We start from the raw sequence: 26,638 nt of genomic DNA, 5'->3' as shown, positions 1-26,638 counted from the left end.
TTGCAAATACATAAATAAGTATTGTTTCTTTTACTGTGTTGTCTTTTGAAAGAGCTATACCTAAATTGGGAGGAAAAATATGTGTACTCTTTGTAACAACGCATTTTTCTTTTAGGAAGCATATAGAATGTTTTAAAACAGTGACATGTTTTGATATTTTCTAGTAATTTAATTGCATCAGAAAACTGATGGTTTGATTAATGTTTACTGAAGTGGAAAAAAAGCAAATACAGTAATCTCATGTCTAGTATTACCATGATGTGAGGTTTTTGAGATAGGTGATTTTTCTAGATAATGGAAGTCTTTAGTTTTGGGTACCAAGATTTTAGTGAAGCTATCCTTTTTCAGTCTAGGTTTGTCATTATGATGCTATAATACATCCTAGGGGAGCTGCAGCTATGTATGCTTGCTTCCTGCTACTCCTCCCCCTTCAAATTTGTAGTTTCTTATCCTTTATGATTTTAGAGGTTAGTGAGAATTGTGCCTAATGTAGAAACATGTGTCAGAAGAGACCCTTTTATGAGTCATGGTCTTACGGCATTTATTTTGGCTATCTAGAGATTCTTTAAACCCTTATCTTTTTCCTCCCCTGCCCATTGCCCTTGAGTGTAATAGTAGTTGGACAGATGATTTTTGGAGAATTGAGGCTTTTTAATCTTATGATATTGTAGATTTTATTTCATTCCATGTAGTAGGGGATATTTGTTATATAGTATTTAATAAAATAGGTGTCACCTAAATTGAGAACTATTTCTATTTTTCTGAAAGGTGTGTGGATTGTATTCTTATATTTTATTTTAACTGCTTAAGTGCCATCTGTATATTTTCTCAAGAGATACATGTTTTTTAATTTGGTTGCATTGTTTTATGTAATTTGCCATGTTTAAAACATTAAATTAATGATTCCAACTGACTTAGTGAATGTTTGAATATTGGGTTATTAAACTAGAAAGTTGGGTTAAATGGTATATAAGTAAAAGTATTACAGTGTACTTTATTTTTTAAGATTTGTTTGTTTATTTTGGAGAGAGGAAGTGCATGCCACACATGTGGAGGGGGAAGGGGCAGAGAGAGAGAGGGAGAGAATCTCAGGTAGATTCCCCGCTGAGCATGAAGCCCCACTTGGGTTCGATCTCATGTCCCTGAGATCATGACCTGAGCCAAGATCAAGAGTTGGATGCTTAACCTACTGAGCCACCCAGGCGCCCCATGAAAGGAAGTTGTTTTGCTTTATAAAGATTCTTGTTTCCTAACGTTAGGGTATGAAAAGGCATAGATTTCTTTGCAGGATTTAAATGTGCTTGCCAGAATTCAGGTATCAAGATTCTTTTTTTTTTTTTTTAAAGATTTTATTTATTTATTTGACAGAGAGAGAGACACAGCGAGAGAGGGAACACAAGCAGGGGGAGAAGCAGGCTTCCCGCTGAGGAAGGAGCCTGATGCAGGGCTCAATCCCAGGACCCTGGGATCATGACCTGAGCTGAAGGCAGACGCTTAACGACTGAGCCACCCAGGCTCCCCTACCCATGTATCAAGATTCTTGAGGTGCAGGTGGTTTTATTTCAGTTGATACTTGAATGCTACCCTGCTAGCACTGTGCGGGTGGCTTTATAGCTTTACGTAATTATTAAATTTCCTTCAGCAGTCTGAGGTAGATCATTCCACTTAAGGAAACTAAAATACAGGAATTTGTGTGATTTCTGAAGGTCACATAGCTGCTAGATAGTAAAGGTAGCATTGGGACCTAGCACTCCTGATTCTCAATCTCTAGTAGTTTTTCTCAGAGTTAATCATAGAAATATAAACTGGATCTTAATTAATATGGTATGATCTAGAAGGGAAGATCATTCCTGGCGGCCTTTCAGACATACAAACCACTGGTAATGGTTAAATGTAACATTTCAGGCAGTCTACTTTTAGAAATTCTGATAAAAGGATATGAACCGTTTAGGAAAATGTAGGTATATGAACTTTTGACTATAAATTTCATTGGCCTTATAGATCAAATAATAAACTGTATAATGAGGAGAAGTTATAGTCTGCTATCTAGAATTGTACTGTTTATCTTACCTGTGTTTTCATAAGCAGTGTATAGGAATAGCTAGAGAAGGTAAAATAGCTTGCTCTGGTATGGATTTTTTTTTTGCCTTATTTTTTATTTTATTTTTTTACTGTTTGTAAAGGCCTTTTTGTTTTGATTTGCTTACCTCACATTATGTTCTAATATTCTCAGACAATATAATTTGTTGTTACACAATGATAGCAAGCATTATCTTATTTATAACCTTTAATTAAATCCATATCCTTCAGGTAAAAAGAACATATTCTCACGGTACTTACAGAGCTGGCCCAATGCGACAGATCAGCTTGGTGGGAGCAGTTGATGAAGAGGTGGGAGATTACTTCCCTGAATTCCTTGACATGTTGGAAGATTCACCGTTTTTAAAAGTAAGAGAAAACAATATCAAGCAGTCTAAATTGTGGGTGTCACTCACATGCTGTCGGTGACCAAATCATAGTTGTTTCAGAAATATAATTCTTGTATAGTGTGTGTGCATGTGACTCAGATATTAATTATAATGGCAGAGCTAAGTGGTGAACCAAAAAATAACGCTTGTTGCTGCCACTTTAGGAAATTAGGTTCCATCTGTTTATTAACTTTTTATAAGCTGAGTATCAGAGGATTTAAGAAGTATAGGAAGGATGCCTACTAAATTAAATGTTTAGGACAAAAGAATGGCAATTTGGCATTGTGGAAAACTGGCTTGGGAAATCATACATCTGTATTTCAATCTTGGCTCTACCTCGCTGGGTTGGGCAAGCCATTTAAACTTTCTGGACTTCAGTTTCCGCATCCATAAAACATTGCATTTAGGCTACATAGCTTTAAGGCCCCTTTGAATTCTTTAAATGATTTCTAGCCAAATTCTTTTTATTTTTTCAGTAATCTGTGCATTCTAGAAAATATTTCTTCTTGTGGGCTGCTGGGGCTATCCCATTGAGAGAGAAATTTCTGAGCTGTGTAGTTATTTAATCAGTAATTCAGAGGTCAGAATGTGACAGAATCCATTTGTCTCTAATATTTGCCACGTAATCTGTTATAGATCTATTCTTTTTTCACTTCTTCTTGTTCCATTTTCTAACTTTTTCTAACTTATCTTTTTGACTCCAATCCATTCCCCTTTCATTTCCTTTTTTATTCCTTTTAAACCTTTTGTTACTTTTCTCTTTTTCCCAACTAGTAATACTATGGAATTTGATTGCATTTATTTTGAGTGGTATTTTTAAAATACCATTATTTAAATATTTATGTTTCAGATTTTAATTTTAAAGACAAATGAGCTAAATGCATTCTTTTAGGAGAAATTTCATGTGACAGTTCTACCCTTTCTTAAAAGGGGATGGGATGAATGGTTTTTTAAAATAACCATTCTCACTGTTCCATGGACAATGGCCCTTAGACATTTCTTTTTTTTTTTTTTAAGAAAAGTTGCTTTTAGACCAGCAAACTCTTTAAGAAACTACTAAACAAATAAATTTTGATTTTGATTTGGTTTCCCTTTTTGTTTTGTTAAATTTTCATTATAGCGAATCAAAGAGGTATCCATTTTTTTGAGATTTCTATTTTTTAAAACAAATTGTTCATTTTTATAGATTCTCATGGAGAACACTTGCTTATTTTGCCAACTTACTAACATCATATGACCCTTATTATATTTGGTAGAAGGAAGAATAACAAATGATGAATATAGTGAATCATATTTCTGGCAGGGTTAAAAGGAGGGAGCCATCCAAGAATAATTACTCTTGGTATGTCTGAAATCCTACTTTTGAAGGAAAATATATGACTACATAGGAATATGTTCAATGTAGGTTTGTATTTCAAATGTATAAGTATTAAAGGTACATATGAAGGTTTGTCAAGGGGGCAGTATGTAATGTATACTTGAAGATGCATTTTGAAAATAATTGGTTTCTGTGTAATTGTTTGCCTCTAGTGTACGCTGCCATGGGGGACCCTGTCTAGTCTGAAATTGGAGAGTCGAAAAGACAGTGATGATGGTCCCATCATGTGGGTACGCCCAGGAGAACAAATGATCCCTGTGGCTGATATGCCAAAGTCACCTTTCAAAAGGAAAAGGTATGTTGAATACCAATTTTTATTGCCAGGGATAGATGTACATTGGGTGAGTGTGTGTGTGTGTGTGTGTTGAAAATCGGAGAAAGAAGAAAGGGAACGTTTAGAGCATACTTGGAATGTGAATTCAAAAATGGCTACACATGCTAATGAAATTTCTCGTAATAGATCAAATATAAATAAGGCTTGAAAAATGTGGGCAAATGACAATAAATTGTAATTAGGAATGGAAAAAATGTCCTTCACAACAAAGACATTGTAAGCTTTTAGAATAAATTTAATAAAAAATATTCAGAACCCATACTAAGAAAGCGTAAACATCTTCTGGAGGGTATAAAATAATAGTGAAACAAATAAAAAACCCTACTATGTTCCAGATTGGATAAAAATGATAGTCCTTTGAAATTTTTGGCATTTTAGTTGAACTCACACTTTCAGCACTGGATTTAATGATTTTAAAGTTTAGAAGGAAGGGGCGCCTGGGTGGCTCAGTTGGTTGAGCGACTGCCTTCAGCTCAGGTCATGATCCTGGAGTCCCGGGATCGAGTCCCACATCGGGCTCCCTGCTCAGCAGGGCGTCTGCTTCTCCCTCTGACTCTCCCCCCTCTCATGTGCTCTCTCTCTCATTCTGTCTCTCAAATAAATAAATAAAATCTTAAAAAAAAAAAAAAAGTTTAGAAGGAAGAATAAGTAAAGTCAACAAATAGCCAAGAAAACTGTGAAAGAGAAGGTAAGTGAGGGGGGCCTTGTGTTACTAGATACTAAAAATTACTATAAAGCTCAAAAAGATCACTGGAGTAGGGTAGAGTACCCAAATAGATCAAAGTATATTGAGAACTTAATGTATGAGATAGATGGGAAAAGGAAGATTTATTTAATGAGTAAGGGTGGCATAATTGAAGTCCATTTGAAAGAAAATAATAAAGAAGTAAGTTAGAGATTTGAACATAATAGAGAAAAAAATTAAAATATAAGAATAAAGTTTTTAAACCTAGGAGAGACCTTTCTAAGCAATATAAAAATATGTAACGACAATACTATTAGAGAAAAGTTAACAAAGTTCAGAACTATGATACACTTAACTAAAACATTTTGTAACATGTGACAGACTAAAGTTAATAGACATAGAGCATTCCCAAATTGATAAGAAAAATGTAACATATCCCAGTAGAAAAATAGGCCTCAGCCAGTTATATTAAAAGAATTATGAGATACTATTTTTTACCTATTACACTGGCAAAAAAAAGTAGAACAATAATATTAGACTCATAGGTATGTGAGGAAACAGGATCATTTATATATTATTGGTAGAAAGATGAGCTGCTATAATCATTCTGTAAAAGTAATTTAACAGTAGCTCATGAAGTTTAACACATGTATATATGCATACACTGTTTGATCCAGCGCTACCACTTTTGGGAATCTGTCCTAAGAAATGAAAGCACTAAAGGTAAATGTATAAGAATATTAATTGCATCATTATTTGGAGTGAGAGAAAGAGTTTAAAATGGTCTGAATGCCCATAAACAGTGGAATGGTTGAATTCATTTTGGTACATTCCTATTAAGAATATGGCGAAATAAAATCTTTAAAAAAAAGACAACCCCAAAACCCCAGTATCCATTCCTTTGGGGCTGCTAGCTAGCTCAGTTGGTGGAACATGTGACTCTTGATCTTGGGGTTGTGAGTTCGAACCCCATGTTTGGTGTAGAGATTTCTTAAAAAAATAAAATCTTAAAAAAAAATACGGTGAAATAGTTCAAATAAATGAGTTATTTATGTGTGTTGATCAGGAAGATTGTTCAGGACATTTGAAAAGAGCAAAATATAGAGTAATATGGCCAGTATGATTCTGTTTGTATGAAAAGAAATAAACATGTGTTAAGTGTATATTTATGTGAACACAGAAAAGTGTGGAAAAAATGTACACAGAATTAACATTGGTGGGAATGGAGTGGGTGATACCTTTTTTTAGGTCTATAAAGATGTTTTATTATTAATTACAGTGATTATTAATCTTAAAAACCAGGGAAAATGGTCACTGAGTAAACTGTAGGTTGCATGAGGACAGGAGCCCATGTTGTACTTGTTACTTAATGTGTCTCTAGCACATAAACAGAGTGCCTGCTGCTTAATAAATATCTGTTGAATGAAATTTTTACAAGTTAATTTATAAGCTGGTAGTAAATGATAAAATTGGCGTATTTCTCAGTGGTTCTTAACTAGGATTTATAAATCATTTAGAGATCTGAAAGCCTCTCCCCAGAACAAGTACAGATATCCACAGAGTTTTACATGTAATTTAAGGGAGTTCACCAGGCCTCTGAGGAACCTGCTTGTATGTACTTCAGGGATTAGCATCCATGTAATGTGATTTCACATCACATTGTAGTCTGAGCAACTACTAACACTGCCCAAGGCACGGTGCTAAAGGCTTCATATAAAGTCTTTTTTTTTTTTTTTAAGATTTTATTTATTTATTTGATAGAGAGCAGAAGTAGGCAGAGTGGCAGGCAGAGGGAGAGGGAGCAGGCTCTCCACTGAGCAGGGAGCCGGGCATGGGGCTCAATCCCAGGACCCCAGGATCATGACCTGAGCCGAAGGCAGCCGCCTAACTGACTGAGCCACCCAGGTGCCCGGCTTCATATAAAGTCTTAAATCATTAGAATGTGGTGTTAATGACTACATCAAAAACTAATGATGTAATGTATGGTGATTAACATAACGTAATAAAATAAAATAAAAAAAAAAAAAGTGGTGTTAATGGGACCAAAGTTGTAGGCTTGAAAGTCTGTTAGCTTTCCATAGGAATTAAGGTCATCATCTAGCTTTCTGACACCTATAGAACATCAATCACAAAGGGCAAAAAAGGTATGTTGTAGCATCACCTGTGTGTGCGAGTGTGTAATACGACTGTAATACAAGAGTGCACAAAGAGCAGTAAGTAGTAGAGATTGAGAGTGGGAAATTAGAGAACTAGTAAGAAAGGGTGATTCTAGGTAAATTAGAGAACTAGTAAGAAAAGAGTGATTCTAGGGAAATTAGAGAACAAGTAAGGAAGAGCGACTGACTCTAGGGGTTTAGATGAGGATGAGAGGAGAAAATTGTGGGGGCAATCTGGAATTGTCTCTGAAAGCAACAGAAAAACTCTACAGAGGGATAAATAAGATGATGACTCCCAAAGGAATTCTCACTCATTTTCCCTTCTGCAGCAAAATTAGAGGGTTTTTGCATTGAGTGAGGCTAAGTAGCAGCTTCTGTGTGCATATCTAGGTGAGCAGTAGCTCTGAGAGAGTGCCGGTGGCAGGTGGTTGTCCTTCAAGAGAGAGCTAAGGTTTTCTTTCTGCCTCCAATAAGTCCTGCGTGTTTTGTGGAAGCAGTTATCATTTGGTGTTTTCTTGCTATTTATTTGTTGGTCTTTCTCTCACTGGAGTATGAACTCTCATGAAAGTGGGGAAACTTGTCTGTTATTTTCATTACTGTCTTGTTCACTAGCTGTAGTGCCTAGATAGGACCTGGTATATAATAGGTATTCTATAAATATTAATCCATTTTTAAAGTTACCTGTTTGTTCCAGATATATATCTTACGTTAGCCATGTGACTTGAGTGGGGGCATGGTTCTACAGGTAAGACCCAAACAAACCTCAGGTAAAGATTCTGGACAGGGGAACTTTCGGGTAAACCACACCATCTGTAATTTAGTAGTCTATCCACACTACAGCTGCCACTTTTGTGAAGCGTATGTTAGAAAAAGGAGGGGATTATATATGTTTTTGTTTGTACTTGTTCATTTTAAAAATAGAACCTGATTTGGGAGCAGGTGATTTAAAATTTCCTTCTGTCTGAATTACGTGATCTAAATGCTTCATGGCAATTAAGCCTCAGTACATCAATACAAATGTTTGAAGGCAATTAAGCCCTAATACATAGGCCTGCCTCTCTCTCCCACCTCCACTTTATATTATATATATGTAATTTTATTTTAACAGAACTACCAATGAGATAAAAAACCTGCAGTACCTACCTCGAACCAGTGAGCCCCGTGAGATGCTCTTTGAAGACAGAACAAGAGCCCATGCAGATCATATAGGACAAGGTTTTGAACGACAGACTACGGCTGCTGTCGGAGTGTTGAAAGCTGTGCACTGTGGAGAGTGGTATATATTAACTACTGCTTTTTGTGTTTGTTTTTGAGCTATTGCTATTTTAATGATAGGTTTTTTTGGCTTCTAAAATTTTTCTTGGGAAGTTTCTCAGTAATTCTCCTTACTGTAAGGAAAGTAAGGTTCATTTTTCACTGTATTTGGATATCCTAATTGTATAATTGCACCAAAGGTTTTCAGTTGTTAGAATGTAGTCTTACTCTTTGGGTTTGACTGGAGAGGGAGAAGCAGGCTCCCTGCTGAGCAGGGAGCCCGATGTGGGACTCGATCCCTGGACCTTGGGATCATGTCCTGAGCTGAAGGCAGACGCTTAACCGACTGAGCCACCCAGGAGCCCTAACATTTAGATTTTATCACTGTTTTTTTGAAGATTTTATTTATTCACTTAGAGAGAGACAGCAAGAAGGGCAGGGGGAGAGGGAGAAGCAGGCTCCCCACTGGGCAGGGAGCCCAATGCAGGGCTTGATCCCAGGACCCTGGGATCATGACCTGAGCCGAAGGCAGATGCTTAACGACTGAGCCACCCAGGCGCCCCTCTACCTCTAATTTTTATGTAGTAAAGTTTCATCTTTAGCATTTAATTTGTTGAAGTATTGACCTTTAAGACAAAGCCCTTAGTTTTTTGATTTGCATAATTAACCAATTCAGATTATTTTAATTTTTCAAAATATGGTTATATACATAGCTATAATAAAATGAGGTTAGTTTTTATTTGTGTTTAGGTCAAAACTCATGGTTTTATCCCTTTGTTTAAATATGTAGAGTGATCTTCTAATTACATTTTAACTTTATTTCTAGGTACTTTTGTTTTGACCACAAACTATTTTTGCTTTAAATTTAATAAGGACTTAACAGAGTGAAACATTAATGGAAGATTCTTCATTATCTCATGTTCTTTTTTAGGCCTGCTCAACCCCGAATAACCAAAGATGTAATTTGTTTTCATGCTGAAGATTTCTTAGAAGTAGTTCAACGAATGCAGTTAGATTTACATGAACCTCCACTGTCCCAGGTATATCTTAAACTATTATTGTCTTCAGTTTAATTTTTATTGTAGAAAAGACTTAATGGTATTCCTGTTTCTTTTTTTTAGTGTGTCCAGTGGGTTGATGATGCAAAACTTAATCAACTGAGGAGGGAAGGCATCCGCTATGCCAGGATTCAGCTGTATGATAATGACATTTATTTTATTCCAAGGAATGTTGTTCATCAGTTCAAGACAGTTTCAGCAGTATGCAGTTTAGCATGGCATGTTCGGCTCAAGTTGTATCACTCAGAGGAGGAGACTGCTCAGAATACAGCTACTCACGAAACAGGCACATCACCAGATTCCACAACATCAGTTCTTGGACCTCACACTGACCATGTGATTTGTGCTGTAAGCAAAACCTCCTTGGATTCTAATTTTTCAGACAAACTTCATTCTAAATCTGAATTACAGCTGATTAAACATGAACCTATTGCAGCTGTAAGAATCAAGGAAGAACCTGTGAATGTTTATATTCCTGAAAAGACTAGAGCACCGAATAATACGGATGGCAAGAATGTTAAAGCAAAATTGGATCATGTTCAATTTACAGAATTTAAGATTGACATGGACTCTAAATTTGAAAATAGCAACAAAGATTTAAAGGAAGAATTGTGCCCTGGAAGTCTCATAAGTCTAGTTGATACAAGGCAACATAGTTCAGCACCTTCAAATCAAGATAGAAAAGATGATGACATTTTGTGCTAAATTTGTACATACCATTTAAAATTCTTTTTTTTTTTTAAAGTTAATAATGTAATAAAGATTCATGAATTCTGAAAGCAAGCCAAGGACTTGCTCCCAAGTCTGTTACAAAATAGAGTTTATGTAGCTTTGTAACATTCCTCAGTGCCTGTCCATAACTGTGAAGGATCAAAGCACTTAGGGCCAGATGCACTGTAAATATTACAGGTTTAAACAAAAGGAGTCTTTAAAGAATCATTTGATTTGGAATTGTAGGTTTTAGAATAGAGCTGACATTAACATATATATATATATTTTTTGTAATATGAGCCAGAATTCTTTTTTGACAATTTAAGGCTTTTCCATAGAGCTTATTTATACCAATTTTTTTTTCATTTTAATGTGTCAGCACTGTAGTGTAAATAGCTTTTAAAAAATCTTTTTAGTGTGATTTATACTGAAATGGGAGCCACTTAATAAAGGTTCATAATAATAAAATGTTTTCTGTTGGGTCTGCAAAAAGACAAACTGACAATTCAGTTAAGTCATTTATTTGGTCTATTACGTTTCTGCTGGTGTATCCATTTAGAGTGGTAATGGAGTGCAAATGTAAGTATTCGAATCTAGTGAATATTTAAATTCCCCACACTGTGTAAGCATTTTTGAAAACAAGATTCAGTTATGAAAGCATATTTATATAATGCGTGTATGTATGGGAATATATATAGATATGTATATCATATTTTGCATAACTTCTTAAATTGCTGAATAAGATGAATATGTGAAACTTCCTAGCCTCACTCCCTGGAATACATTTTAAAATATTTATATTCAACATTCAGAAAGCAGTTTAGGTAATAGAAGCAGTTTTATAAAGTTGGGAGAAACAAGGTCTGTGAGTGGTATTGAACTCTTCTAACTCATGAAGTTACGTGGCCAGATTACATAGCCCTAACGTAAATCTTCTCTATATATATAGAGTGTCTGGAATGAGAAAAAGTTGAGAAAATGTTCTTACTAATAAGCACCTGTACTATATTTAATAGTAGCTGAGTAAAAATCTTTAGTTACAGAATGTTTAGTTGTGAGCAGTTAAAATCCTCTTTTACATTTTTCTCGCAGAACAGGAGGAAAGTCTGACAAATACAAAACCTTAAGGGCCATGACTCAACTGCCATATACAGAGATATAACTAACAAAATAAGATGCGTTACCTCATTTTTCTAAGGATCCTTCTCCCTACCTTTTTCCCAAAAAAGCCCTGGAAAGTAAAATTCGGGTAGGATTGCCAGTGCTAAAGATTGCCTAGCTAAAGATTAAAATAGATCTCTTCAGTGATGGGCTTCAGCACTATTTGAGACTGCTTCCACTACTGCAATTAAAAGTCAAACAAATGTCTTTAATGTATGCTTTGGTGTAAGGAACACTGCTCATTGCACATTTATTTTATTTATCTTTGGTATTTTTCTGGGCTCATACTTTGGTTGATGACTTTTAACTGAGATTCTTTGTGCTGTCTTTTGTTTAGTGTTGCTGTTGAAATTGTTTCTGCTCCAGCCTCATTTGTGGTACCCATAAAACTGCTTATCTTTATGGTTAGGGAGAAGCCACTGAAATCAGTTGCAGCAGTGACATCATTTCTGGCCCGCAGTTTAAAAGGGTTAGGCAAATACTGTAGGAAATCTCAGTGGTTTATAGGAAATCAATATATTTGCAATATAGGAATTTTCATGGGTTAAGGAAGGTATAAATCATGATAATGTAAATAGGGATTTTGTTTTATATGTTACCGTCTTAGCCTACTCCTCACCACTTTAATCTTCTCTTTTAAGCTAAATTTATCATTTGCATCTACTTTTTGGGGATATAAAAGTTCATAGCAAACCAGTATTGAGAAATAGGAGAGCATGTGGTTAAAATGTTTTCTTTTTTAATTGAAGTGGTTAAAATGTTTTCTTTTTTAATTGTAGGGTGATATATTTAACAATATTTTAGTTTTCCAGTAGTATACACGTAGATACATGAGATCATACAGTAATAAAATGTCTTTAGGGTATCCCTCCAAAATATCTTGAGCCTTAAACTTTTAACTAAAAGACATATCTAAAACAACCACAGTGGTTGCTTTTAGGTAGAGTTTCTTATATAACCAATACTCAAACTTCTCCATATTTTGAAAATTTATAACGTTTTGTAAAATACATATATGTATGCATTTTACAATATAAATATATGAAACATAAATCAGTGGGCTCAAGATTTCAAGATACAGCTTTGTCACCTTGAATAATGTTACATCCCTTGTCTTACGGGTTATAATTTTTAAAATCCTCTTTGGATGCAATCTAAGAACTTGCTGATTATCTTTGTTAAACACACATAATTTCTATTTCAATATTGCTTTATATTAATGGTTTCCTAGTTACTACATTCCAGTTCTTTACCTGAACACACTTTTTTTGTTGATTTTTCCAATTTCTTGGACCAGAACGATAAAGCACTTAAGATGTAGTTTCTATATGATCTTATGCTATATAAACAGTTATTATGTAAATTATTAAATCGATACACAGACCTTTAAAAAAAACTAAGGTACCTCAGTGGTGTCTGCTACAGTGCTTTTTTTTTTTTTTAAATTACTTTGGTTCATACCTATTAGCTATTGAAGAAGTAGAATCTTTTCCATTCTCAGGTTAGCTGGTTAGCTAGCAAAAGAATTAAGCATTTGTGATATTTAGTTGAAAACTTGACTAAAGCCATATTCATTATTCATTATCTCCCTTGTCCCTAAGGCTGCTGACCTTAAATAAAGATTAGGTTGATCAGGCACAACACTCATGGTGTGTGTGTGTGTGTAAGATTATTGGAAATACTGTTTATTCCCACATATATTCATTTTCAATCATGTGTGTGTGTGTGTAAGATTATTGGAAATACTATGTTTATTCCCACATATATTCATTTTCAATCTATTCTATAACTTTAGGGAGGGAAGGGCCAGAGAGGGTAGGACGAATTTTATTTCTTGTGTTATGTCCTCAAGGTATTTCATTAGTGTTCCTGAGTGTGAAACGGTTTTTTTCCCCAAATACATAATGGCAGGTGAGATCATTTTTGTAAATAATAGATTAGCACTGTTTTGGTAAATTTGCATTCAGTTATTTTGTTGGACAAGTTTATTGTCATGTAAAGCAAATATCTAAAAATTCATTTTACATTTAGCAGAGATGCAAGATTTGTTTTTAGAGTGAGAGGAATTTTCCTTGTCTTCCACCTTTCAATAAATACTAAAATTGATAACTGTAATCTTTTTACCTTTGTTTTGTATTATTTTCTTATATTTGACATTTTATTTTCGTCTCGTCATCTTCAAGAGTTCTTGTTTCTTTGTCTTCAAATGAAACCATAAGATCTTGAAAGTGATTCCAATCTGAAAGTCTTTTTTTTCTCTTAAAAATTATCAAAAGTTGATTCATGCCAACCTAGAATATTGAGGATTACTTTAAGCAAGGCTGTTAAACTAGTTCAGTGTGGGTGCTGGGATGGCATGCTAAATCACTTCCCTTCTCTCTAGACAGGACTATTTCTGTCCCAGGAGGGGAGGACAAAAGTGCATTGTTTTCAAGATACTTTTAAGCTGGTAAAAAGTGACATGATGGGTTTTAGGTCTTCAGAGTGATAGAAGAGCTCTTGATTATTAATATTCCACCTGATGTAACTACTTTGATATGTAAACAGAATTTTACTGGTTTTAGAATGCCTTTTCTATTTCATGAAAGAGTTATGTTTGACATGTTTGGCACTGACAGTGTACCTCAGATAAAATAATTAAAAGGACAACTCAGAAGAAGTATAAATCTCTATCTCTGCTCTGGCTTTTTTTTTTAACATACTGCATATTGCAGATGGAAACCATCACTTTTTAGAATGTCAAGCACAAGAGGCTAAAAGCAGAGATGGCTTTTCTTCTTTACGTTTACAGATGTTCTAGGTCATATCTCTACTGGGAGATAGGGAAAAAGGAGGGGATAACATCTTGCATTTCAGGTTATCTTCCCTTCTAGGATTTTAGGCCCAATCAGGGAGTGTGAATGAGCTGAGAATAAAATGTAGGCAAATAGAATTTATGTTAACTAGAAATTAAAAGTAAAATTAAAACATACTACTTATATGTTTTATTACTATTATTTGCCTTCCAAGAACTGCACTATTAAAATATTAGCACTCTGGATCCTTCTACACATTTTGAAATTCAGAATTTATGCATCTATATTTTTAAAATGTTAAGTCTGTATGCTTTTCTGTAAAGTTCATTGCCTTGGTACTACTGAAGACTACAAAGTATGCAGATTCAGAGACAAGTCAGTATAGTTGCAAATATTTTGCATAATATGGTGTTTAAAATTTTATTTGGACAGGCAGTTCTACATCCTCCCTCTACCCAAGTTTCTTCTTTCTTTGAAATTTTGTTTTTGTTTTTAACTGAGCCAGACGTTTATGTGAAAAATCTCGAGTCTTCTATCTTCTTTAAAAAAACAAAAACAGAAACTTTAGTCTGGCTTTTGTTTATGCTGTTGTTCCATACCTCTTCCTGAGTTCTTAGAAAACTCTGTCTGCCTTCACTTCCTCATTTCACTATAATTTTGTCTTAATCCTCAAATTTAATCACCCGGCTGAAGTGGTTCTCTCAAAGGTCACCTTTTGACTGCCAAATTCATTGGCTTCATTTCATACTTCTGTTTATTTGACAGAGTGTCACAGCGAGAGAGGGAACACAAGCTGGGGGAGTGGGAGAGGGAGAAGCAGGCTTCCCGCTGAGCAGGGAGCCCAATGCGGGGCTTGATCCCAGGACCCTGGGATTATGACTTGAGCCGAAGGCAGACACTTAATGACTGAGCCACCCAGGCACCCCTTAATACTTCTGTTTAATCCTTGTGGCACTTGTTAGCAATCTTTTACTCCCTAAAACTCTATGTATGACCTATCTGTTCTGTTTTGCTTTTCCATTTCTTTGGATGTCTTCTTTTGCCTTAGCCACCACTATTTAAAGCAATCTCAGGTTCTTTAGGTCTCTACACTTTGTCCCCGAATTATCTTCGTGACCTCATGACTTCAGTTAGCCTTGATTTCTCACTTCAGCTCTAAGGATCTGTGTAATCAGAATTAAATCCTTCTCTTCTCCCTTGCCCCCAAGCATTAGCTCTTCCTTTCCCTCCTAATTTGGGTATCGGCATCACTATGTCTCTACCTAGTCATTGCAGTTACCTGATTTCTCTTTTCTTCTAACTATATACAATGTGTCATGAGATTTTCTTGAGTTGACCCTGGAAATGTTCATAATTTGTCTACTTTCTTGTTATAGTAGATGTTCATCTTACCTGGACTCTTAAAATAGCCTAAAATGTTCCAGGCTGCCTGCAGTCCTCTGCCTCTACCCCCATTCCAATCCATTCTTTGTTACTACCAGATTAATCTAAGATAGATATGATTGTTACTCTTTTGCTTAGAAATATTCCGTGGCTCCTTTCCTAAAGTCTAGAAGCCAAATCTCAGTATCACACCAAAAAGCCTTCATGATATGGCCCTTCCTTTCCAGCTTCATCCACCAGTCTTCCATTAATGTGCCCAATTTTCAGCTTTACCAGGAGCCAGGACTTGCCATTTCCTTTGTGTACTTTTAAAATTCTTTGCTTTTGCTGGGGAAATCTCTGCTTGGAATATAATACCATGAAATCTTTTTTCAAAACTCTAGTTAAACATCTTCTCTTCTGTGTCTTTTACTGAGTTCATCTGTTCCAACTGTCCCCTCACCCCAAAGCTGGTGTAGAACCATTTCTTCGCTCTGCTTCTTGTGTCCCTTTGTTCATATCATTTAATGTACACATTAGTTAAGTACACGTTGGGCTTTACCTAAACCATGAACTAGAAGTTACAAGTTTTTTCTTTTTTAATCCCTTTGTATCCTTGACACCTAATATATACACTTGGTATTCAATAAATATTTGAAGGAACAAAAGTTGTACCTTAACTTTACTGGGGTGGGAAAAACTATGTGGGTTTCTATGATATAAAAACTGACTTTATTTCGTAATGTAATTCTAGAATTGCAATAGAAAAGTGGAGAAAATTAGATTAGCAGGCACTATAAAGAGACCGAGTTTCTATTTTGTACTTCAGTCTTATGAATAAAGTTTAAGAAGCTACCTGTTAAATATCTAGGCCCATTGGGCAATGTGGAGAAAGTATTGTAAAGATCGTTAAACCTGTAAAACTCACCCAACTTTTTTCTTTAACTAGAGATACACTCATTACAAATTGAGGGTAAATTTAAACTAGACCTAAAGTGATTAAAATGGCAAATATCATATAAGAAGCACCTTAATATCTTATAGTCTGAATCAGATTTTTAGCGTGCTAAGTCTTAACTTGGCAAGATAAAGCCTCCCTATTGATACAAATACTCAAAAATTGAAAATATTGAAGGTGATAACATGCACTCATATTTTTAGTCAATATCCATTCTGTTGCAGGAGTGGGACAAGGACATAAAGGTGGCACATTTTCACAGACCTTCTTCACTAGTATGATACTATGCTGAGGGCATTTGAGCAGTACAGCTATGGCTCATGAAAGGGGAATACACTTGTATAACGTTGAGAAATCACCTAGCTTTTATTTCATATCAGTAAAAGGGGAGGAGGGAATAACCTATTCTGCTAATTGGTGGTGAAAATTAAATGACAGAACATGCCCAAGGCTTAGTGCATTGGTTTATATATTGTAGATACTACAAATGTTAGCTTCTGATTCTGGAATTAACATAGTAAAAAGAATAGAAGAGCTATGTTCTGGGTCAGCCTAATCATTTTATGCCTTTCTCACTATCTTTTCTCTGTATTCCTCTAATTTTGGGCAAAGGATAAGCATCTGGGAAGAGGAAGATGTTTATCAAGGGGTCATGAGGTATGGTGGAGGTAGGTAGATTTCCAAAACATACTTGTTCCTAGTTCACTATTTTGCCCAGGGCCAGCAATTCAAAAATCATGTTACAGACTGCCTTTTCCTGATTACAAATTTGGGTTTGTAGTATATAGATGATAGTGGTAGTAAATTTACTTTGTGGTGTAAGATATCAGTATGATTACAGTATGGTAATTTGAACATAGGACAAGCAAAATGAGAGTAAAACATTGAAGTGTAAAGTAGATCCCTCTCATAAAAGTTTTTAGCCTAGGGTTACTTTATTTGGCATATTTGATAACTGGTATGTATCTTCCATGGATGAATTCTTATTTTTTTTTTCTTCAATAGCAAACCTATTTTGGAAATAGCATTTGGAGTTAAAACTTCTCCATTTATCAATGACCAGGGACTGATTTCATTTCATTTACCTGTGCTTTAGTTTTTCCATCATTATTATAATGAGGGTTTTTTCTTTGTTTTATCCTGTTTCTAACACTAATTCCCGTGTACCTTCACTACGTCATGAATTATAAGAACACCAAACAACTGACATTTACTGTGCAAACATGACCAATCAAGATTAAAGGAAACTCCTTTTGTAGTTTGTGGCCTGTTTCTTAATATAATGCTAAAAGGATTCTGATTAATTTTCTCTCAGTAAAGAGAACTATTCTTGATGACACAGGTGCATAGTAATATGCCTGCCTCTAATGAAAGTTCTGTGGTTTCCTCTCCTTTTTTGGCCATCACTTCTGTTCATCAGTCACATCCGTTTCTCTTATTTGCTGCACTGTAAAACAGCAGAGAGGAAAGCAGATGACCTAATTTGTAAGGTGGTTAATAACTTTTAAAATCACAGTAAACTTTAGCCCACAGATGGATCTTTACTTCTAGAAGCTGTGAGCAACAAATTTTCTTGGTGCTTGAAAGCTCTCTGTTGGTGGATTTGTGTTCATGTTTCATGTGGTGGATTGATGGTACCACCATACCCAGCCTCTGTGTTCATGAAATATTGCTGAACAAGTTGTGAATTCTTTGAATATTTTCTACTTTTCATATTTTCAAATCTTAAAAAAGTTATTTTGTTTACAAGTTGCTTTTACTCAGAATTTTTGATAAATCTTTTGCCCCAAACCAGAATAAGTTACTTCTTGTCCATACTGACCTGGAAAATACTGGCTTCATAAGGAACCTTTCATGTTTAAGTTAAATCTTTGTATTATAAAGGAAATATCCTAGAACTAAAAACAAATGGGAAAGTATTTTTCTGCAATATTGTTTATATATTATTCCGTTAGTTTTGCTTTTTCTGTGAGCATAATTTCTGCTCTGTCTAATTATTTAATGTTTTAAATGTATTCCAACCACTGAGACTGTGACATTGTAATGTATAAGAAATATACATCTGGTCTTTATCCTTATTCTGGGCACAGGAATTCCTTGGAATTTCCTGTTAGTGTGATAAAGGTGTCTTTTGAGCTTATGTTAATGCGGTGACTTGGAAAACTCCTAGGTAACCTAAGGATGGGGGCTGGTTGCCAGGGAGAAACAACCAAATGATTAAAGGGTTGGAACTTTCCTCCTTCCTTATCTCCCAGGGGAGAGGAACTGGAGATAGGGTTCAGTCACCAATGGCCAATGATTTAATTTATATGCTATGTAATCAAGCCTCCATAAAATCCTAAAAGGACAGGGTTCAGAGAGCTTCTGGGATGGTGAACACAAGGAGATGGGGCAAGAGTGGTATGCCCAGAGAGCATGGAAGCTCCTTGCCCCTTCCCCATACCTTGCCTTACCATTTCTTCCATCTTGCTGTTCCTGAGTTATATTCTTTCATAATAAACTGGTAATCTAGTCTGTAAAATGTCTGAGTTCTGTGAGCTGCTCTAGCAGATTAATCAAGGAAGTCGGAACATCCAATCTATAGCTGGATTTGTATTTGGTATCTGAAGTTTGGAGGGAGGAGGAGTCTTCTGGGGTCGAACCCTTAACCTGTGGGATCACATAATATTTCCAAGTAGTGTCAGAACTGAAAGAATTCCTTGGTGGTATGGGGATCACACACACACTGGAATTGGTGCCAGAACCAAGGAGGTGCACGTCAATAACTCAATGCTGCTGCAAGTTGTTTGCTTAGGCTGTCGGTGTACTAACTTTAAGAAAAAGTTCTACTTTCTGGGAACCTCTCAGACACTACTACAATTAATTGATCCTAGTGGGTTAACAGGTTGGTTATTGTGCTGACTTTTAGATACAATTCTTACCAGTTTCTCTTATTTCCTTGGAGACCTGTCCCACCTTTTCTCTTAGAAATCTCACACAGAATTTCTGCTTTTGCTTGTTTTATGACCTAGCTTAGAGGTGTTTTTTGTATGGCTGTGAGGCAAGGATAGTTTTTATAGCTCTAAGTAATTGGAACAAAAGTCGAAAGAATACTACCTTGTGATATGTGGAAATTTTACAAAATTTAAGTTTCATTGTCCATAAAGTTTTATTGGAACATAACCCATGGTTTATGGCTTCTTTTTCATCACAGAGCTGATCCGAGCTGTTGAGACAGAAATGGTATAGCCCACAAAGCTTAAACTATTTACTAGATAAACCTTTACAGAAAAAATTTTGCTGACTCCTGACCCAGCTAATTGTTTGCACGTGGTGCTGTCCTTTTCCTTTTCCCTGTGAGAGATCATACTTAGATAATACTTGCACAAATACAGCTTTTGCTGAATTTCAAAATCCTCCTATCTGGTTTCTCACTGAGATGAAAGCGTTCTTCTACTTTGAATCTATCATTAGAGAGACCAAATTTTTTTGGATCTCTCAGCTGAATTAGGAATATCTAATCAAGTCTGGAACATTATGTTCCCCATATTAACTATCCTTTTCCATCCTATTTTTAGATGCTCAAAATAGGAATATATACCAATTGTAAGACAGGAAAACGCTTGTAACTGATCAATTTTTATTTATTTAGCGTAGCTCTGTAGTTTCAAACAAGGAGTTCAGCTATATTAATTTGTGGTGTTGTAGCTTAAACTTTGTCATGTTATCTGCTTTACAAAGGAGAACTAGACCAAAGTGCTATATTCAAAGCAATCCTCTCAAGTACTAGCAGCCAGAAATCACTTTCTTGTGTGTTAGATATTTTTAAAACAGACAAAATACTACTTTGGGTTCTTCCCAAAGCTAAAAGTGAGGGCTGTATAGGTCAAGAACAATCACCTGCTTTAGAGTTATAATGTCCATAAGACTGTTTGGAATAGTTAATGTCACCTATGCTTCACTGGAATGGGTTGAGTGCCTTGGTAGGATCATCTATAAATTCTCAAGCCAGGACACTTTTAAGAGTGAAAGGGGAGGGGCGCCTGGGTGGCTCAGTCGTTAAGCGTCTGCCTTCGGCTCAGGTCATGATCCCAGGGTCCTGGGATCGAGCCCCGCATCGGGCTCCCTGCTCCGCGGGAAGCCTGCTTCTCCCTCTCCCACTCCCCCTGCTTGTGTTCCCTCTCTCGCTGTGTCTCTCTCTGTCAAATAAATAAAATCTTTAAAAAAAAAAAAAAAAGAAAAAGAGTGAAAGGGGCACTAACTTCCTGAACCCCAGGACAAAGGCATAAATAGGAACTGTCCTGATTCAACCATGATGAAAGGTCCCTCTAACTTTAGGAAGAGGCAAGCCTCTGCTCTGTTTTAATATGCCACCTGTAATTCATGGGTCATAAAGGGAGAAGTAGCAATGATGTTAGCTTAGATAAAAATCTGTCAAACTCTCAGATTCCTTCTGAATGTAAACATGAAGTGGCACAACTATTTCAGTAACTAGGTTTTTTTCCTCCATAATTTACAAGCACAAATGATCATTTACTTTGGTCATAATGAGGCTATGATCTATTAAAACTTCTACCCAAATAATGTAGATTAAAGATTTCTTATTTATATACTTTAAAAATTGACCACATATGTACAACAGATTATTAAGAGTCAAGTAGAAAAATAAGGTCAAAAACAAACTTTATTTATATAGGGATAATAAGGATATTAATAACTGAAATATTGAATAAGCTTTGGATTGACTAGAAGTCCATGATTCACAAAGACTATTTTATGGAAGCAGTATAAAACTACATTTGGTTATTTTCTCAGTTCTCTGGTATTCTTCAAGCTTGCAAGGATTCAGAACACTTTAATGATAGCTTGTTGAACGGCAATAAAATGAATGATGTCCTTAGAAGTCAGTCTCTCACAAAAAAGACGTTATATCCAAGTTCTATCAAAGCCCCAGCCAGTAAGGCCCATAAAGGAATGAAAACATAGGACAGATTCATGGTAGTAAACTGTTCCAGTTTAGCACAGAGTGCAAGGCAGAAGGCTAATTTAAGTAACATTGCAATGAGGTACCAGGCTTTTTTTTTAATATTGTGTGATCCATGTCGAGGGTCAAAGCCAGACTTACATCGCCCAGCCATTTTCACAATCAGCATAACAAGAAGGATAGTATCAAATATCCAGACTGGAATAAATATGAGGAACCAGTTCCAAGGTGCCTTCTCATCCAGTTTCAACACCAACATGATCAAGAAGAGTAATGTGAAAAGCCAGGTGAGTAGTACTCTCTGAGCCAAGGACATTCTCATTTAAACAGTTTAAAGAGGCTGTTGCAGAGTCGAAAAAAGGGAAATATACCCTAAGAGAAGGAAAAAAAGTCAGGATTGTTTTGATACCAGAAAAAAAAAAATCACTTCCATTCCTGGTGAACAAAGCTTGTTCTTCCCCACTCACAGATTTCCTAATTTTGAAAACATTCTATTCTTCCTTTCAAACCCTGTAAAATTTGTAGACATCTTTGACAACATTACATTCATCATTCCTTATAGGCCATGACAAAATACAATAAAACTTTTAGTATATCAACTGGGCGTAAGCTCTATTCAAAATGTCTCAAGAATAGTCTGTTCCTTTTCATTGCTGTCACTCAAGTCCAGGTACTCATGACTTTATTCCTGTACCTCAGGGATATTCTTAAATTCTTTTTGTACATCTGTACATCTATAAATTTTCATTCAATTTCAAGATGTACTAAGAAAAAGCATTCAAAAAGTAGTGAAAAAGGAAGTGCTTATCAGGTCAAGGGAGGAGAGTTTTAATAAGGAGGGAATGGTTAACAAAAATTCAGATATTAAATAGAATTAAGAGTGTGAGGAGATCTTTGGGCTAAATAATACAAAATATATTGGTAATACTGGATTTTCACACAGCTTAGTCTGTGGGTCTTTTTAAATTAAATTTTCTCACTGCAATTCTTATAAATACCTATTAGTCTGAATTTTTCTTTTTAATACTACTCATTATATATTTTTTGGTTTGTGGTATAAATCCTGATTTTTTGCTACTTGCTATCCAATAATCAAGACCACTTAAACTTTTGACATTTTGTTATTATTAGATGCTAAATTATTCAATAATTTAGGCTCTTTCTCTCTCTCTCTCTCTCCCTTTTTTTAAAGAATGTGGGGCTTGAACTTAGGCCTCTGAGATCAAGAGTTGCATGATCTACCAACTGAGCCAGCCAGGCAACGGAAAGTTATTTCTTACATCCCTAAAATATAAGATCTGTCTATAGATCTGTCCTACTGACCTATATTTCTGTTTCGCACTAGTACTATATGACTGTGATTAGGTATGTTCTAGGATATACTCTAATATCTGAAAGGACTAGTGCCTACTACTCATGGATTTCTTTTCCAGAATATTTTGCCCTTTCATTTTTTTTTCACTGCTAAAACCATTAATTCTTAAAAACTTGGAAGTTTGATTGGGACACATTAATCTATAATACATAGGTATAAGCATTTATTTAGTCTTCACATACAGGTTGATAGTATGTTCTATACTTGTTCAAGCTTTTTATAACAACCTTGTGACCATTTGGAAAAAGGGTAAGTAGAATGGAAATCAGAAGCCAGACTGCAGCAGTTGGGTGAGGAGTTAGCAAAATGTAAACAGTTGACAACACTTTATTTCTCTGAAACATTTGAAGAAGAGAAGATGAAAGACAAGACATATAATGAGATTGAGAAAGGGTCAGGAAGAAATTTTTCAGTAAAGGAAGAATCTAAATATGATTATAAACTGAGGGAAATAGGCCACAAAGGAGAGAGAGACGGAGAGAGGATACCTGATGGAAAGAGGTAAACATCAGAAGGTGGTGGGGTAGCAAAAGCATGAGGGGTAGGAGTAAAAATGCAGGAAGAAATAAGAAACAAGGAAAAAGTGAAGAAACTGGCTAGATGAATAAAATGCCCTAGACTAGCATGTTTAATTAATTATATTTTAAAACTAACTTTGAGGGGCGCCTCGGTGGCTTAGTTGGTTGGGCATCTGCCTTTGGCTGGGGTCATGATCTCGCAGGGTCCTGGGATCAAGCCCCACATCAAGCTCTCTGCTCAGTGGGAGGTCTGCTTCTCCCTCTTCCCTCCCCCGCTCGTTCTCGCTCTCAAATAAATAATCTTAAAAAAAATAAAACTAATTTTGATATTGTTTGCTACACCTCTACTACTTTAAAGAGTGGGTGGCTATCATGGGGCAAGAGTGCGTATCTGTTTTACTATAATAGTGACTTACGGATCTCCTAAATCCCCTTTCCCCTGACACCCATCTGCTAGCACTTGTTTACTTAGCTGGCAGATCGGATGCTTCATACTGCAGTATGAAAAGCAGATGCTTTTGCTCCCAGGAGGGCATTTTCTCCAGGTCGCCTTTCCTGACCAAAGGCTGCCATGGTGGGATATGGGGCTGAATTTGGAAGAAGAGGTGCAAAGAGTGTGAACTGATTATTAACTACAAATGGATTTCATGCTGGAAATCAAGTTTGCTCAAACCTGATCTCCAATCTATCTGACCATTTTTTGTGAACGTTTAAAAAGTTTATGATAATACACTTGCTTATTTTTTTAAAAGGTTTTACTCATTTATTTGACAGAGTGAGAGAGGGAACACAAGCAGGGCGAGTGGGAGAGGGAGAAGCAGGCCTCCCACTGAGCAGGAAGCCTGATGAGGGGCTCGATCCCAGGACCCTGGGATCATGACCTGAGCCGAAGGCAGACGCTTAAGGACTGAGCCACCCAGGCGCCCCAATACACTTGTTTAAACACAACTTTTCCATCAGCCATTGGGTAAGTCAGGGTTCAAATTTTTGCATATAGGACTGAGTAAGCAACTGGTCATAGAAACGGTTGCTGCACTCAACACAGGTACTTCAGGGACGGAGATGGAAGGATGATAGAAAGAGCACAGTCCTGTGGCTTCGAGTTTTATAATGTGGGATGCAACAAAGTTCTGTACGCACTTACACTAAAATGCCCTCAACTGGGAAGCACTATGCCGATATTTAAATGAGGTCTGAAGAATTCTAGATGCAGGGCGTTACAACGCCAATTTTACTTGTTCATAAATCTTCATTAATTGAAGTAATTTATTTCCTACTACTGGCCGTCTTTTGTCTCAACAGAGGGGGCTGCATGCTCCAAAACAAAAATTTGCTCTAGTAAAGTCCTATTTGAGGTGACTACTTCTGGTACCAGGAAGATAGTTAAGTATTAGTTCATATGCTTTCTCATCCATTGTCAAAATCTTCTGCATTGTCCCAAGATGGAAATCGAAAGGGCTCTGCCCACAATTCCAGCATCTAGCAGTTGTGTGTGCACTCATTAATGTGCCCACGGTGCGGTCTACACAACCCCCATTTCCTTCCCTGGCTACTGCCAGCACTCTTCCAAATGAACTCACCCCATCCCAAAGACAGTTTTGCTTAGGAGCCCACAACACAATTCCTCTAAATAATGAGTCGCTTTCGAAAGGCGCCCGCTTCAACAGCCTTGTCGAACTTAACCCTCCTTCAGAGGAACAGCGTTCTGCTTACAACTTACATGATTTGGGGGCCTACTTGTCCCTAGAACTTCAGGACGTTCCTAAACTATCCTCGCCCTCAGTCTTCCAACACCTACGGTTCGCCCTAATTCGGACTATTCCCATTCTGCGCTTTGGGCCCAGCACATTTTGGGAGCTGAACGCGGTTTCTTGCACACGATCCAAAACGCACGCAGAAGCCTGGTGCCAAGCAGGTGTCTGTACGTTTGGCAGGAAGCGTAAAGGGGTGGGAGGCAGCGACAAACCCCCTGAGGCATCGGGAAGCCGGCTCCGGGGCACCGGGTGGGCAAACGCACCTCGGGAGAATGCCGGCCCATTGGAGCCCGGGACTCACCTGGCAGCGCCGCTGGCCGGAGAGCGGGGAGGGGCGCGAAGATCAGAAAACTCGCCAGTTTGGATCCTTGGCCTTTTCCACGCTTTCTCCTCCATTAAATCCAGAACCCGTCACATGATAATCAAGAAAAAGATCTCAGTTCCGCCTCCCCAAACCACCGCGGTGGTGGCTCTGTGTTCTACCTCAGGGCCACACCCACATCCGGGGCAGGTTCCCACCGCCCCTGGGTCTACCCTCTCTACCTATAGGTAGAGAGGATGCCAATCTAGTTTCAGAGGCCCTTTTCCCTGTGGTAATTGGACCATTTGGCCACCAGTGCGAACCAACCGACCTTTTCTTACGTTCGGGTTTGTCAAAAAGGCTGCTCTACGAGAAGCCACTAGGCCCGCCTCCCTACCGCTACGGGCTAGGAGGAAAGTCAGTCTAAGCACAGCCTGGAGTATCCGTGATCCCATTGGGCCCACAGACGCCAATCAGACCAGCCAACGCTCGGCTCCGCCCCCGAGGGGCGTCCCGCCCCTTCTCTCGCCCTCCCCGCCCGCGCGCGGAGACTGCCCGCTCCGGCGCAAAATCCTGCGGGAGAGGGGGTGGGGCGACAGCTCCGGAGGCAGCGCTCCCGCCGGCAGCCTCGTTGTGACTCCTCCGGCTCCCGCAGCGGCGGCGGCGCTCGCCTCGGAGTCTCCCGCGCGCACCCCAGCCGCCTCCTAGCGGCGCGGCGCCCGCTCCTACGGTAAGAGCCGGCATCACCTCCGTGCTTGGGCGGGCCGTGTGGAGGTCGTTGGGTTCTGACAGAATCCTGGGGATGGAGCAGGACGAGGGACGAAAGCGGAGGGCAGGATGGAGGTGCGGGCTCCGGGGCCAACGCATCGCCCTACGCCGCCGGTGACTTCCCCGGCAGCCGCTGGCACCTGCGTGCCGGGGGCAACCGCGGTCCCCTCCCATCATTTGACCGGTGGCAGAGGCTCAGCCTCCCTCCTCCCGAGCCCGTGCCGTCCTCGAGCCTAAATGGTGACGGGCCGAAGCTCGGCGCCGCCTCCCGCCCCTCCGCCCCCTCTCGCGGCCCCTCTCCCCCGCTTCCTTCCCCTGGCGCTGTGCTGGGGGCGCGCCGGGTCCTGGAGGGCGTGCAGGGGCATCGGGTGGCGGAGCCCGGGCGGGCGGGGGAGGCCAGCTAGCCGCCGGAGGAGTGGGCTCGGGCGGAGGGGGCGACTGTGCGCACGCAGGACGCAGGCTGGAGGGAGGGTCTTTGCCCTGCACCCACTGAGCAGGCAACAGTGTAGTTCTGATTCCAGCACTGCGGAGCGGGTGCTGAAATTCTCTCGGGGGCCTTAAGGGCTGTCTTCCCCTCTGGAAACAATACTGCAGTCCATCGGCTTGCTTTACCTTTTCTTATTTTATCTGCCTGATATT

General features: G+C 37.9%; 3 protein-coding genes across 8 annotated transcripts in view; 2 read left to right on the top strand and 1 right to left on the bottom strand.

The window, feature by feature from the left end:
- RSBN1L (round spermatid basic protein 1 like) overlaps nt 1-15,982 on the top strand; it is a 69,315-nt gene extending 53,333 nt beyond the window's left edge. For both annotated transcript variants that reach the window (XM_064575373.1, XM_045864820.3), the window contains 5 exons: nt 2,311-2,448; nt 3,999-4,141; nt 8,130-8,297; nt 9,207-9,315; nt 9,397-15,982. In XM_064575373.1, coding sequence (XP_064431443.1) covers nt 2,311-2,448; nt 3,999-4,141; nt 8,130-8,297; nt 9,207-9,315; nt 9,397-10,038 — 1,200 coding nt within the window. In that variant the 3' untranslated portion in view covers nt 10,039-15,982. The remainder of the gene's footprint in view (nt 1-2,310; nt 2,449-3,998; nt 4,142-8,129; nt 8,298-9,206; nt 9,316-9,396) is intronic.
- A 4,983-nt stretch (nt 15,983-20,965) lies between these two features.
- TMEM60 (transmembrane protein 60) lies at nt 20,966-25,508 on the bottom strand. The gene is made up of 2 exons (XM_045864819.3): nt 25,232-25,508; nt 20,966-21,655 (listed from the first exon to the last, which is right to left on the bottom strand). Exon 2 carries the CDS (start codon nt 21,603-21,605, stop codon nt 21,204-21,206), a length of 402 nt encoding a protein of 133 aa, XP_045720775.1. The 5' UTR covers nt 21,606-21,655; nt 25,232-25,508; the 3' UTR covers nt 20,966-21,203.
- Nucleotides 25,509-25,781: 273 nt separating this feature from the next.
- Nucleotides 25,782-26,638, top strand: part of PHTF2 (putative homeodomain transcription factor 2) — a 114,514-nt gene continuing 113,657 nt past the window's right edge. For 4 of the 5 annotated variants that reach the window (XM_045864816.3, XM_054505325.2, XM_064575382.1 and 1 more), the window contains exon 1: nt 25,783-25,961. The gene's annotated coding sequence lies outside the window, so the exon portion shown is untranslated. Of the gene's footprint in view, nt 25,962-26,638 lie in introns of all 5 variants that reach the window. The other variant, XM_054505328.2, reaches the window with a different exon arrangement.

The sequence above is a fragment of the Mirounga angustirostris genome, unplaced genomic scaffold (genome assembly GCF_029215605.1).
Source record: "Mirounga angustirostris isolate CCGP_5_RB_7025 unplaced genomic scaffold, mMirAng1.0.hap1 SCAF_12, whole genome shotgun sequence".
In the NCBI taxonomy this organism is placed as follows: Eukaryota; Metazoa; Chordata; class Mammalia; order Carnivora; family Phocidae; genus Mirounga; species Mirounga angustirostris.
Note: the sequence above shows the minus strand (reverse complement) of the source record. Positions and strands in the feature narration are given on the sequence as shown.

Coding starts and splice junctions, on each gene's coding strand:
- TMEM60 (XM_045864819.3), bottom strand. CDS start 21,605: ATGAGAATGTCCTTGGCTCAGAGAGTACTACTCACCTGGCTTTTCACA.